An 11,073-nucleotide genomic window follows, 5' to 3' on the forward strand; every position below is an offset into this window, starting at 1 on the left:
ATGTGAAGGTTGGGCAGTCTGGTTTGCAGATGTGTGTGGGTGTGTGTGTGTGTGTGGGATGGGGGAAAGAGTATAAAAGAAGCAGTATGTGTGAAGTTAAATTGGCCTTAGAGCTGAATGACCCTGAGCAAACTGTTTTCTGTGTATTCAGGTGGAAAAACTTGTGCGTTAAGCTGATGTTGCTTCTTTTTCTAAAAAGAGAAAAAAAAAGTTGACTTTTTAAAAATCTATGCAACTGGATGCCTGTGCAGTTTCAGAATCTTAAAAACAAATAAGTTTGATTTAGGACAAGGGTCTCAAGGACTGAAAACAGAAAAAGCATGGAATAAAAATTAATGCACTTTCAGATTGTTTTGCATCCAATCATCCATTCCTTTCCCTTCATTCATTCATTCATTCATCCATCTGTTTTATCCATCCATTTCTGTGCAAGCCATAAAACAATTGTTTTCCATCTATCATTACTTTCACTATTTTGGTCATTTACCTATATGTGCATCCATCTTTTCATGTATTATCTAACCACCCGGTTATTATAAATATGTCCCTCTCCATCCATTTCTATTCTGTTCGTCCATTCTCCTGTCCAGCATTTATTACATCCCTTCAAATATGTCGTTTCTCCAGTTCCAGCGTAGAAATCGTCATGAATGTATATCATAAAACTGATGGGAAAGTTTTGTATTTATACATTAAAAATGCCAAGAGATAAATCGAAAAATAGCAATAAAACAGTAGGAATCCTAGAAAAATATACTACCACCTGTTGAGTGCGGGGATATCCGAATATTCAATATCTTAGCATGAAAGGGACATTACTTGTTCTCAATACTAAATGTTAATAGCCTGTAGGCCCCCCTCTGGTTTGCCTGAGGAATTGCAACTCATTAATATTTAATAAGTTATGTCCTTTTGTAAGAACAGGACGCTTTGCCATTCTGCATAACTATAAGCTCATTGGCTAATATCTAAGCGCTAAAAAATAAATAATTAGTCGTCCAGTTGCTTATCATAACTTGGCCTGGGTGCGGTTTATGCAGCGCTCCAGCCGCGCCTTTTCCTGTCACAGCGGAACGACCGTGCGTAAAGACGGCGGGTCAGCTGACAGCTCCCAGAGCAGCAGGGAAAGAGGCGAAGCTTGCGGGTGAATGAGCTGGGAATACGCTGGACACTCGAAGCGGAACTGGGAGTAAAGCAGTGGCGGCTTTTGTGGGATAATCGGGGTAAGTTTACAAATGTTACGTTGTCTCGGTGAAAATGTGTAACTTGGCCTAGTTATCGTCAGGGATAACCGGCGATTGTTTTAATTTAGCAATGCTAATGTTAGCAACGTTAGCGGCTAACGTCCAGCTAATAGTAGCGGTTAGCTCTGTGATAACGGAAAGGAGGCAATTTCTTTCATTTAGTAGAAAAATGTGCAGATAACCAGTTATGTGGCTAATTTATGCATTATCTACGTTGTCAATTCTGCAATAACATAAGTAGAAAGCGTATTCATAACTTTTAATGATTTATGACAACCTCTCGTGTCATTTTCTCCGTTTCTCTCACCGGAAGCCCGTTAAAAATCCGATTGGCTCGGCGGTGTCTACAGCTAGCCAGCTATGGCTAACTAAATTAGCTTGCTACCTCTCGGTTCGTTCTCCATCACTTAAATCTCACTGAAGGTCAGGCCTTGGTTGATGTTGACTCATATTAAAAGGATGAAAAGGGTGTCGGTGTCATAAATTGTATGACGCTGGGATTTTACTTAACCAAGAGAAGCAAATAAGAATGAAGAAGATCACAAACGTTACGGAATGGCCTGAATGAGCAGACATCTTGACTTCGGCGAGATAGCGTCGATAAAACCCTTTGGTTTTCGATAATTATTCGCTCTGCTATCAGAAATCTGATGTTTGGCTCTTCCACGGCGTGTTTAAGTAACATCTTGTTTTTAAAGTCAAGTCTCTGATTAGAAAATTTTCAAGGGTGTCCTTCATCGCTTTGCCAGAAAATTCATTTTTTTAAGTGGGACAGATTGCTATGTCTGGAGGTCCAAGTTAAGCAAATCAGTCGTACAACAGTAGCACAGGCTATGAATGGAAAATAATGTCTTTGGGTTATAAATCATAAATTTGATTTTTAGTTTGGGTGTCATGAGATTAGGGAGCATTTTGCAGGAAGTGAAAAAAAGAGAGTAGATTTAAAGCCAGCTACCTGCAAACTGGTGGCTGCTAATCTGCTGTTAATCTTCCTTGGGAAACCAAGGAATTTCCTTAGTGGTAGTACTCTTGATGGCAAATATTGGAGTCAAGTGGATGCAAATGGACGTTTAAACAAAGTATCTGATGGAGTGGTGCAGCTGCAGGATGTATTCGGCTGTCAATGGGATGATGTGTACTTGTGAGGGAGCGAAAGACGGGAAAAGCGGATATGAGGGACAAATGCTTCTCTGTACTGTTGGCCGCTCTCACACTTTTCACTGCTTTCACTTCTCTATCATTGCTTTTTTCTTTTTTTCCCCCCTTAGCCAGTTTCCTTCCCTAATCTCTGTCTCTTCTCAGGAGGCGTTTGGTTTCACAATGGCACGCTGGGAGTGAGAAGCGGCCACAATGATTGGAGGATTGTTCATCTACAACCACAAGGGGGAGGTCCTCATCTCCCGTGTTTACCGAGATGATATAGGGTATGTTTCACAGCAGCAAACCTGTGGAAAGGCTTCTAGATTTCTGGGAAAATTCAGTGAGAACCTAATATGTGGGTGGAGTGACTTGAGTTTATCCCAGATCAGAGGATTATGTCGCTGAATCTGTGTAAATTAATGTTTGTTGTGTCGTGGGGAAGCAGAGGAAACAAAGCTAAGCCAGGAGTACATTTAAAACGACGTAATTCCAAATGACAAGGTTTAACTATAAATTTAAATTTACAAGTGTTCTCTTAAACTTGTTCTTACAGATGAATGATTTACGTCATGTAAAATAAATATAAGTAGTAGGGAAGGACCACATGGTCACCATTTGTTTTCATTTTTGATTGTCTGATGTAAGGATTTGGTTCTCTCATGTTTGTCAAACCACACCCTTATATTACAAGATTATGCGCTGTTGTGTGGAAAACTAAATTCCAAGCTAACTTGACTTGGGGAAAACTTCAAATTCTCCATGCAACAATACCTCTCAAATAATTTTATTCTCCATCAGCATGCAACTCTGTGGGCATTTCATTTTCCAGGTATTATTCAAATCTTCTAAACTCGGTTCTCTCTGTCATATCAGCTTTTGTTTGTTTGTTTTGATTTTATTTGTCCCCCTTAAAATTGATCTGCTTTCAGATTGGACAATTCATTTGTCTGAAAAGCATATGTTTTGTACATTTCTTCTTTCATTTTTCACTTTATTAAAGTGGAAAAATTTAAGTATTTATAGCTTTTACTGTAAAAGCCACTAATTTGGCTTTTAACAGTTGTGGTGCTGAAACCCTAAAAAAATATAGTGACAAATAATCCACTGCAGAGGTGTTGAGTGCGACTTAAATGTCACTAAATGTTCCAAGTTGCTTACAGTGTCATTTAGAAATGTGTAAAATACCTATTTCTTCTTTATGGAGGTTTGTAACTAGTTTGCTTCAGGTGTGGCAAAAGGTCTGTGCATGAAAATGCCACTAAATGGCTCAAACTACTATAATACTAATTCATATTATGTTGAGCAAAAGAACTTGGTATTAGGACTTGTCTGCTAGAAATGACATGGAAGTGGTGTTCTATTCAGCAATACACACACTATCATCCTGTGTATTAAAGCATAAACCAAAGAGTGGAGAAATTCTCGTCCAAATATGGCATCATGAACAATATGCCGGTTATTTCCTCACTCTGTCTACATGATGCACGAAAATGTCTTGTACATTTTTGTCTGTCCTCTTCTTTCATCTTTGTTTTTCTACTATCTATCCTCTGTTAACCATTGTTTAACCATTTTCCTCCATTTGTTCATCTTGGCCCCCCCCCATGTAGAAATAGGTAAGAGTTCCTGCAGCTTTTAAAGCATGACTCCTCCCTCTCATGGCCACCCATCAATGACCCCTCGCCCCCATGATCCCTGACCTGCATGAGCATTTATGCAACGGTTAAATACCCAGCGGTTCTTGTAAGCATGAGTCACCTCTTCATACATTGGTGATAATTAGACCACCTTTTACTGAAAAAAAAAGCTCCAAATCAACTGGAATCGAGGCGTGTAATTGTTGATCAGCTGAGCCAGCGCCGTAGCATGTAGTCTGAGCATGAGAAATGAAGGTTCATGTAGCGCTGCTTTCTTTCTGCTCTGCCCTGTCTTCTCAGAAATTAAGGAGATTAGTTACATATTTTGTAAGATTAAATTTGCTGTGTCATTTTAACTAAGCAGTACAGTTGAGAACTGTTATCTAAGGGTAAACGTGTTTTTTTTATTTTTTTTTATTTTAACTTAAATACTGTATTTGGAGACAAAGTGAATTCATATGGTGCCTTCTCACTTTATAATGTCTTGGCTTTTTAGACATATTTCTACATATTGTAAGCTGCAGTGCCTTGCTGAAGTATTCACACTGCTCGAGCTTGTATTCCCCTTTTACATGTTGCATCTGCAAGCTTCATTGTATTGTATTAAGGTTGTACGTGCTTGGCCAACATAAAGTTACATATAATTGGGTAGTAAAAAGAAAAAGATGCACTAAGAATTTCTGTTGCATAATTACTTGAAATGTGTCATGCACATGTACTTATCCACTCCTAGAGCCCCTAATAAAATTCAGCGCAACTGACGGCAGTCAAAAGTCACTCGATTAAACCAAGTCCAGCTGTATGTAATTTCTCCTCAGCTTAAATAATGCTGTTCTGAGATGGCGTGAGAAGTTTGGAGAACATTAGTTGACTAACAGCAGACATGTGAGGGAGAAAGTTGTAAAGTGGAAAACAGGAATGGGTCCTGGAGGTTTTTGTATTTAAAAATCAGCCTTCTATGGATTACTAGCGAAGAGAGTCATTGTGGAAACGGACCCAAAACACATTTGTTTTCTACAAATACTCGTAGAAGAGACGGCAGACATGTGGAAGAAGGGACACCAATCAGATGAAACCAAAATTTAGCAGTTTGATTTGTATGCGAAATGCGAGACAGAAATTGATGCCTGCCTCACATCCTGAGAAGACTTTGATCAAGACTAGATGTGGTTTAAGAATTTGTAGGATGTTCATAAGTGCTCTCCACTCAATCAGAGTGAGTTTGATTTATCTAATGTGGGGGGTGAGGGGACTGACAATTTGCCAGACTGGCTGAGATATAGCCCACAATACTTCCAGCGGTAATTGTAGTGAAATATGGGTTCAAATTATTGACTCTAGAGTGTATGAATTTAAGGGAACCATGGATTTTTATTTGGTAGATATTTTGAAAACCATGAAACTTTTCCTTCTCACAGTTTTGGCACTTTGTGTTGGTCTGTAACTTTAAATTTTAATAAAATACATTTAAGTTTGTAATGTGACAAAATGAGAAGCTTCAAGTGGTGTGACTAATTCTGCAAGGCTCTGTAAAAAGTTGCTTAGCTTGGTGAAACTTTTTCACAGTAATTCTTACTTAGAAATCCAAACTACACTGTGCCCTGCACATAAGGCAATAGTGATGCAGGATTTCTTTCCCTAATTTTGAACATACTAAACTCTCAAATTATATATTTAGATATTGACAGATTTACAGTTTGATTAGAAGTGTTTCAGGCCATGAAACTGTCTCAACCATGACTTCCTTGCTGTTTCCTTGCAGCAGTCTGTTTTCTTTGGATTCATGTTAACCATGTTGAAGGTTTTCCCATTTGTCAACGAAAATTGCTGTTGACGTATACATTTCATGTCTAACAATGAATATATGATTCTAAAATTGAAAACAGTTTTGCAAATGACTTCACAGGATGCAGAAAAGCAGTTGATTTTATAATATTTTTTTTCACCGTAGCCTAAAGGCGTTCTCCCGTTCGTTGCGTTGCAGGCGTAATGCGGTGGACGCGTTCCGCGTGAACGTGATTCACGCCCGGCAGCAGGTTCGGTCCCCGGTGACCAACATCGCCCGCACCAGCTTCTTCCACGTCAAGCGCTCCAACATATGGCTGGCTGCCGTCACCAAGCAGAACGTCAACGCCGCCATGGTGTTCGAGTTCCTTTACAAAATGTGCGACGTGATGACGGCCTACTTCGGCAAGATCAGCGAGGAGAACATCAAGAACAACTTTGTGCTCATCTATGAGCTGCTGGATGGTATTCATCAGCGCTCGTTTGTTTCAACACAGCACATTTCAGATTCCCTCTGTTGCAACGCTTATCTTTGACTGAAAGTTGTCTCTTCGTGTTTGTTTGTTCAGAGATCCTGGACTTCGGTTATCCCCAGAACTCAGAGACCGGTGCCCTGAAGACCTTCATCACCCAGCAGGGCATCAAGGGACAAGTAAGCGAGACATGTTTACTCTCTGATTTAAAACTTAAAAGCCTCAACTTTGATTAAATAAATGGATGAAGAAATTTAGTTCTGTTCATTTGAATGAAATGAAAAGTGAACTGACAGTTTAATTTCAGCTTAAAGATCTGATCTAGTGGAAAATGTTTAGTTTTAGATCTTGCTTAATCTGATTGTGCCAGGTCTATATACTGTGTGTGTTACCGGATCTTGTTGTAGTCATTTTGATTTAGTATAGATGATAGACATAAAGAAAAAAGATAAAACAAGTGAACTGAATTGTGTTTTTACTTGAATATCTCTCTCTTTCTTTTTCCTGCCATTTTTCACAACTGTGGTTTTTTGGAAACTTCAGCATCAGGTAATATGCTTACTTTAATTTATTTTATTTTTTTTTTTTACCTTTTTTTTTTTTTTCCTTTTTCATAAAGCAAATGCATTACTTTCCATGTAGTGCTGCATTTCATACTTGTCTCTTAGAAATTTCGAGTTGCTGTTTGCTGGATCTTTTGTTGGTTGCTATGATGTCTTTCCCCTCTGTCTCTCAGACAAAGGAGGAGCAGTCTCAGATCACCAGCCAGGTGACGGGGCAGATCGGCTGGCGGCGTGAGGGCATCAAATATCGCCGCAACGAGCTTTTCCTGGATGTACTGGAAAGCGTCAATCTACTCATGTCACCTCAAGGTCTGTTTGTGTCTTCGCCCTGTAGATGGAGACCAGGGACGATGGTTTTAGGAACATTTAGTTAGTCAGACCTAATGACTGTATTTGACTCTTCCTTTGTTTTAGTTTCCTGATTGATTTCTTAAGTACTAAAATGTCAAATGTAGGTCCAACATAACTACAGTGTTCCTGTAGCATAATAAAGCTAATTTCCGACAGATTTAGAGAAAGCTTTTAGCAAATCCTCCAAAAGAACATGGAATAAAACTCTTGGCCCGGTTTCTGCCACTGATCATGATTCAGGTCAGGTCCTGAGCGCGCACGTGTCGGGCCGAGTCGTGATGAAGAGCTACCTGAGCGGAATGCCCGAGTGCAAGTTTGGCATGAATGACAAGATTGTCATCGACAAACAGGGGAAGGGAGGAGCGTCTGATGATGCAGGAAAGAGGTACGAGATGCAGCACCTAACATAACACTGACTAAATTACTACTGGTTATGATGTAAATCGTTTTTGTGCTTTTATTGACTGTTTCTGTCTTTGGAAGCTTAAAAAAACAAAAAAGAGGAAGTTTTGTACCGAGATTCAAAAAGCAGCTTTCAGTTTTGCTTGTTATCAGTGCTGTTTACAATCTGTCAGGCTTTACAGTTTTCTTTTTCTTTTTTGCTTTCCTTTGCATGGATCTCTCCTGTCTTTTTTTCCCTTTCTTTCTTTTCTATGTGCTGTTCTTCAGTGATTTAGGGGGAGGAAGGTACTGTGCTACCAATTCCTCTCCCCCAACATCATTATTCATCCCTGTTCCATCTGAACCTTCAACCATATAAAGATCTCATCCTCTGTTGTCTGTTGCATTGCCATTGAAAGCTTTTCCTTTCTCTCTGTTTTTTGTATTAAGCATCTGTGTAGCTGACATCCCTGCTTGTTGTTTTTGTACGCTTTCACCCAAACTATAATTTCAGAATAGTACTATTAACCTTAACGTGTGTGTGTGTGTGTGTGTGTGGTTACCAGCTATTTTTCTGTACGTTCTCATGTGTTATGTCTTCAACCGCTGGACACATAGGAAGCGCACAAGTTTGTCATTCATTACTCTCTTTCTAACCTTTATTATTATTATTTTTTTCTCAGTGGGAAGCAGTCTATAGCCATTGACGACTGCACTTTCCACCAGTGTGTGCGTCTCAGTAAGTTTGACTCGGAGCGCAGCATCAGCTTCATCCCTCCAGATGGCGAGTATGAGCTCATGAGGTCAGTTAAATGTTTGTTTCAGCTTTAAAATTGTCTTTCAAGATTTCCTAAATGCAAAACAACACGGCAGAGTCTCGAGCCAGGAATTATGTTGGAATAACGGCTTTTGTTTTTTTCCTTTTGCCTCATTGCAGATATCGCACCACTAAAGATATCATCCTTCCATTCCGAGTTATTCCTCTGGTCAGGGAGGTGGGCCGCACTAAACTGGAAGTTAAAGTGGTCATTAAGTCGAACTTTAAACCCTCACTGCTGGCTCAAAAGATTGAGGTGAGATTTTGCGATCCTGTCACAATAACAAATTTTGCTGGATGATGAACCGTAACAAAAATCATTGTGATAAACAGTATATTGATAATGGCATAATGCAAGTTTGCCCTCTCAAAAACCAACAAGCTTCAGATGCCCCTGTGCTTTGTCTGATTTTCAAAATGAGTAACATTGAGTCTCACATGAATACAAACATCCATGCACAAAAATGGTGTTATTAGCACTAATGTAAATTTGTGTTTCAACTGCCTGATCAGGCTAGAAATCATCCAATTAATCACCAGTTTATTTCTCGGTTCATCTCGTTACATCTACGTTGTAAGATCTAAATTAGAATTTTAAATAATGTGTATGCCTCACTTTCCTTTTTCAATTTTTGTGTGTGTGTTTATTTCTCAGGTGCGAATCCCAACACCCCTCAACACCAGTGGTGTCCAGGTGATTTGCATGAAGGGAAAAGCCAAATACAAGGCCAGTGAGAACGCCATCGTTTGGAAGTGAGTCGCAGCAGCTTAATAATTAACCACCTAACCTCTTTTGTGTGAGCCTGCACACCCTCGACTTGTTCTCTTCCGCGAAGCAATACTTTTTGGTGTAAATATGGCATCAAATTTGTCCTGGTTTCTTTTTTTTGTTTTTTTTTAACGCATCGTTTTTTTGTGTGTTCTGCAGGATCAAACGAATGGCTGGAATGAAGGAATCTCAGATCAGTGCTGAGATCGAGCTGCTGCCCACCAACGACAAGAAGAAATGGGCCAGGCCTCCTATCTCTATGAACTTTGAGGTGATGAGGGTTGGGTCTCTGTCTCCTCAAAGATACAATCTTTGTTTCACAGCTGCAGTTTAAAAGAAAAGAAAAAAAAAAAAAAACCCTGCTCAACACACTCACCATAGAATAACAAATACACGGTAGCTGACCAGACAGACGAGGTGGATCAGATGTTTTCAGTATCTGAAGCAAATCCCCAGCTGTCTGGTTTCCTTCCCACTACAGCAGCCTGTGTGGTCCACACGTCCTGGCCTGTTCAAACGTCCCTCTTCCTGTCCCCGCAGGTTCCTTTTGCTCCGTCTGGCCTGAAGGTGCGCTACTTGAAGGTGTTTGAGTCCAAGCTCAACTACAGTGACCACGACGTAATCAAATGGGTGCGGTACATCGGCCGCTCCGGCATCTACGAAACCCGCTGCTGAATTTCCACCCTAGCAGGCAGCAAAACCGACCACTTCCCCCCCCTCCCCTCATCTATCCCTGTTAAGAATTTTTGCTTCTGCCCTCTTCTCCCTACTTTGTCTTTGTTCTCTTCCTCAGCCCCAATCACTTCTCCTCCCCCATTATCCCTTCTTAACTAGGTGTTGGAGATCAAATTTACATCGTTTAAAAAAAAGTAAATATGGTGTAACGCACAGATATATGCAAAATGTGAACCATTGTATCGTATATATCTAGTAGTGATGAGTACAGTTGTGAACCATCTGATGTCTGAAAGAAAAAGACGTGTGATGCTGGAGTCTCAGGGGGAGAGAACAGAAGGTTTGAATGAGTGCTCAGATTGTTCAGTGTTATTCTTCTATCTACTCTCTACTGTTAAGGTCCTCAATGTCACTTTTCCCTGATAAGGCGCTTAATAAGACGAGTCCAGATGGTTTCTATTTACATGTATTCCAGTAAAGTTTACCATCTGAATAAATTGACAGATTTGTGTTCTTGTGGATGGACCCCTGTGCATTTCTCACCTAAGAGGGTGAAATCATTCCCGACTTTGTCGTTTCGGTAGCTGATCCAGAAATTACATTGTTCAAGTTGGTTTTATACTGCCAGCATGTGTTCCTTTCAGAGACGCGTCAGGTCATTTGAGGTCAGACCATCGTCCTCATTAGGGTATCGTGACTCATTTCCCCCAGATATTTTATAAGCACTAAGATGATCATTGTCACACTATTTTCAATTCGAAGATCAGTCTGCAGGGTTTGCAGCAAGGTGAGGTCTCCCCCTGGTGTTTGCTTCGCCACTGTCTGCTTCTTCTTGTTTGTAGCCCTGGTGACCGTTCTGTCCAATAAAATCTATGTAACCAAACCTGCTGCCTGGTTTTCCTTTCTCTGATATTGTTGGAGCGAAGCTCTTCCTACAAAGCTGGTCAAAATTTGATTGCCAATTAAGAACAAAAATGAAAAGCTAAAACTTAAAATCTGTTTAAAGGTGAAACTTCTATGTAGTTTAATTCCACATATTTGAAAAGCTTATGTCTTAGGTTTTTTTTTTTTACATAAGACATATGTAAGATCTTCTTAGATGAAGATCTAAGAAAACAATTACTGAAAAGTATTGTGTGCTGCACATTATGTACTTGGTCAGGGTTACTTTTACATAAATTACTGATTCCGCTTTTATGGTGACTATGAGCTTGTCTGCATTGTTGGTTTTGAAACGT

The 11,073-nt window shown here is 39.9% G+C and overlaps 1 protein-coding gene across 2 annotated transcripts; it reads left to right on the plus strand.

Annotated features, from left to right (window-relative positions):
- The first annotated feature begins 1,054 nt into the window (after nucleotides 1-1,054).
- On the plus strand, nucleotides 1,055-10,718 carry LOC116721763 (AP-2 complex subunit mu-A). 2 transcript variants are annotated; one of them, XM_032565700.1, is made up of 13 exons: nucleotides 1,055-1,223; nucleotides 2,547-2,668; nucleotides 6,006-6,271; nucleotides 6,376-6,458; nucleotides 6,823-6,828; nucleotides 7,016-7,151; nucleotides 7,434-7,578; nucleotides 7,863-7,880; nucleotides 8,258-8,377; nucleotides 8,512-8,647; nucleotides 9,047-9,144; nucleotides 9,320-9,431; nucleotides 9,701-10,718. In XM_032565700.1, exons 2-13 carry the CDS (start codon nucleotides 2,595-2,597, stop codon nucleotides 9,833-9,835), a joined length of 1,329 nt encoding a protein of 442 aa, XP_032421591.1. In that variant the 5' UTR covers nucleotides 1,055-1,223; nucleotides 2,547-2,594; the 3' UTR covers nucleotides 9,836-10,718. The 2 variants fall into 2 exon arrangements, with proteins under 2 accessions (XP_032421591.1, XP_032421592.1); XM_032565701.1 differs by lacking the exon at nucleotides 7,863-7,880 and having other exon boundaries at nucleotides 1,056-1,223.
- Nucleotides 10,719-11,073: the final 355 nt, after the last annotated feature.

The sequence above is a fragment of the Xiphophorus hellerii genome, chromosome 6, assembly GCF_003331165.1.
Source record: "Xiphophorus hellerii strain 12219 chromosome 6, Xiphophorus_hellerii-4.1, whole genome shotgun sequence".
Taxonomy (NCBI): domain Eukaryota; kingdom Metazoa; phylum Chordata; class Actinopteri; order Cyprinodontiformes; family Poeciliidae; genus Xiphophorus; species Xiphophorus hellerii.

Coding starts and splice junctions, on each gene's coding strand:
- LOC116721763 (XM_032565700.1), top strand. CDS start 2,595: ATGATTGGAGGATTGTTCATCTACAACCACAAGGGGGAGGTCCTCATC. Junction 9,145..9,319: donor GAGAACGCCATCGTTTGGAA/GTGAGTCGCAGC, acceptor TGTGTTCTGCAG/GATCAAACGAATGGCTGGAA. Junction 9,432..9,700: donor CTATCTCTATGAACTTTGAG/GTGATGAGGGTT, acceptor CTGTCCCCGCAG/GTTCCTTTTGCTCCGTCTGG.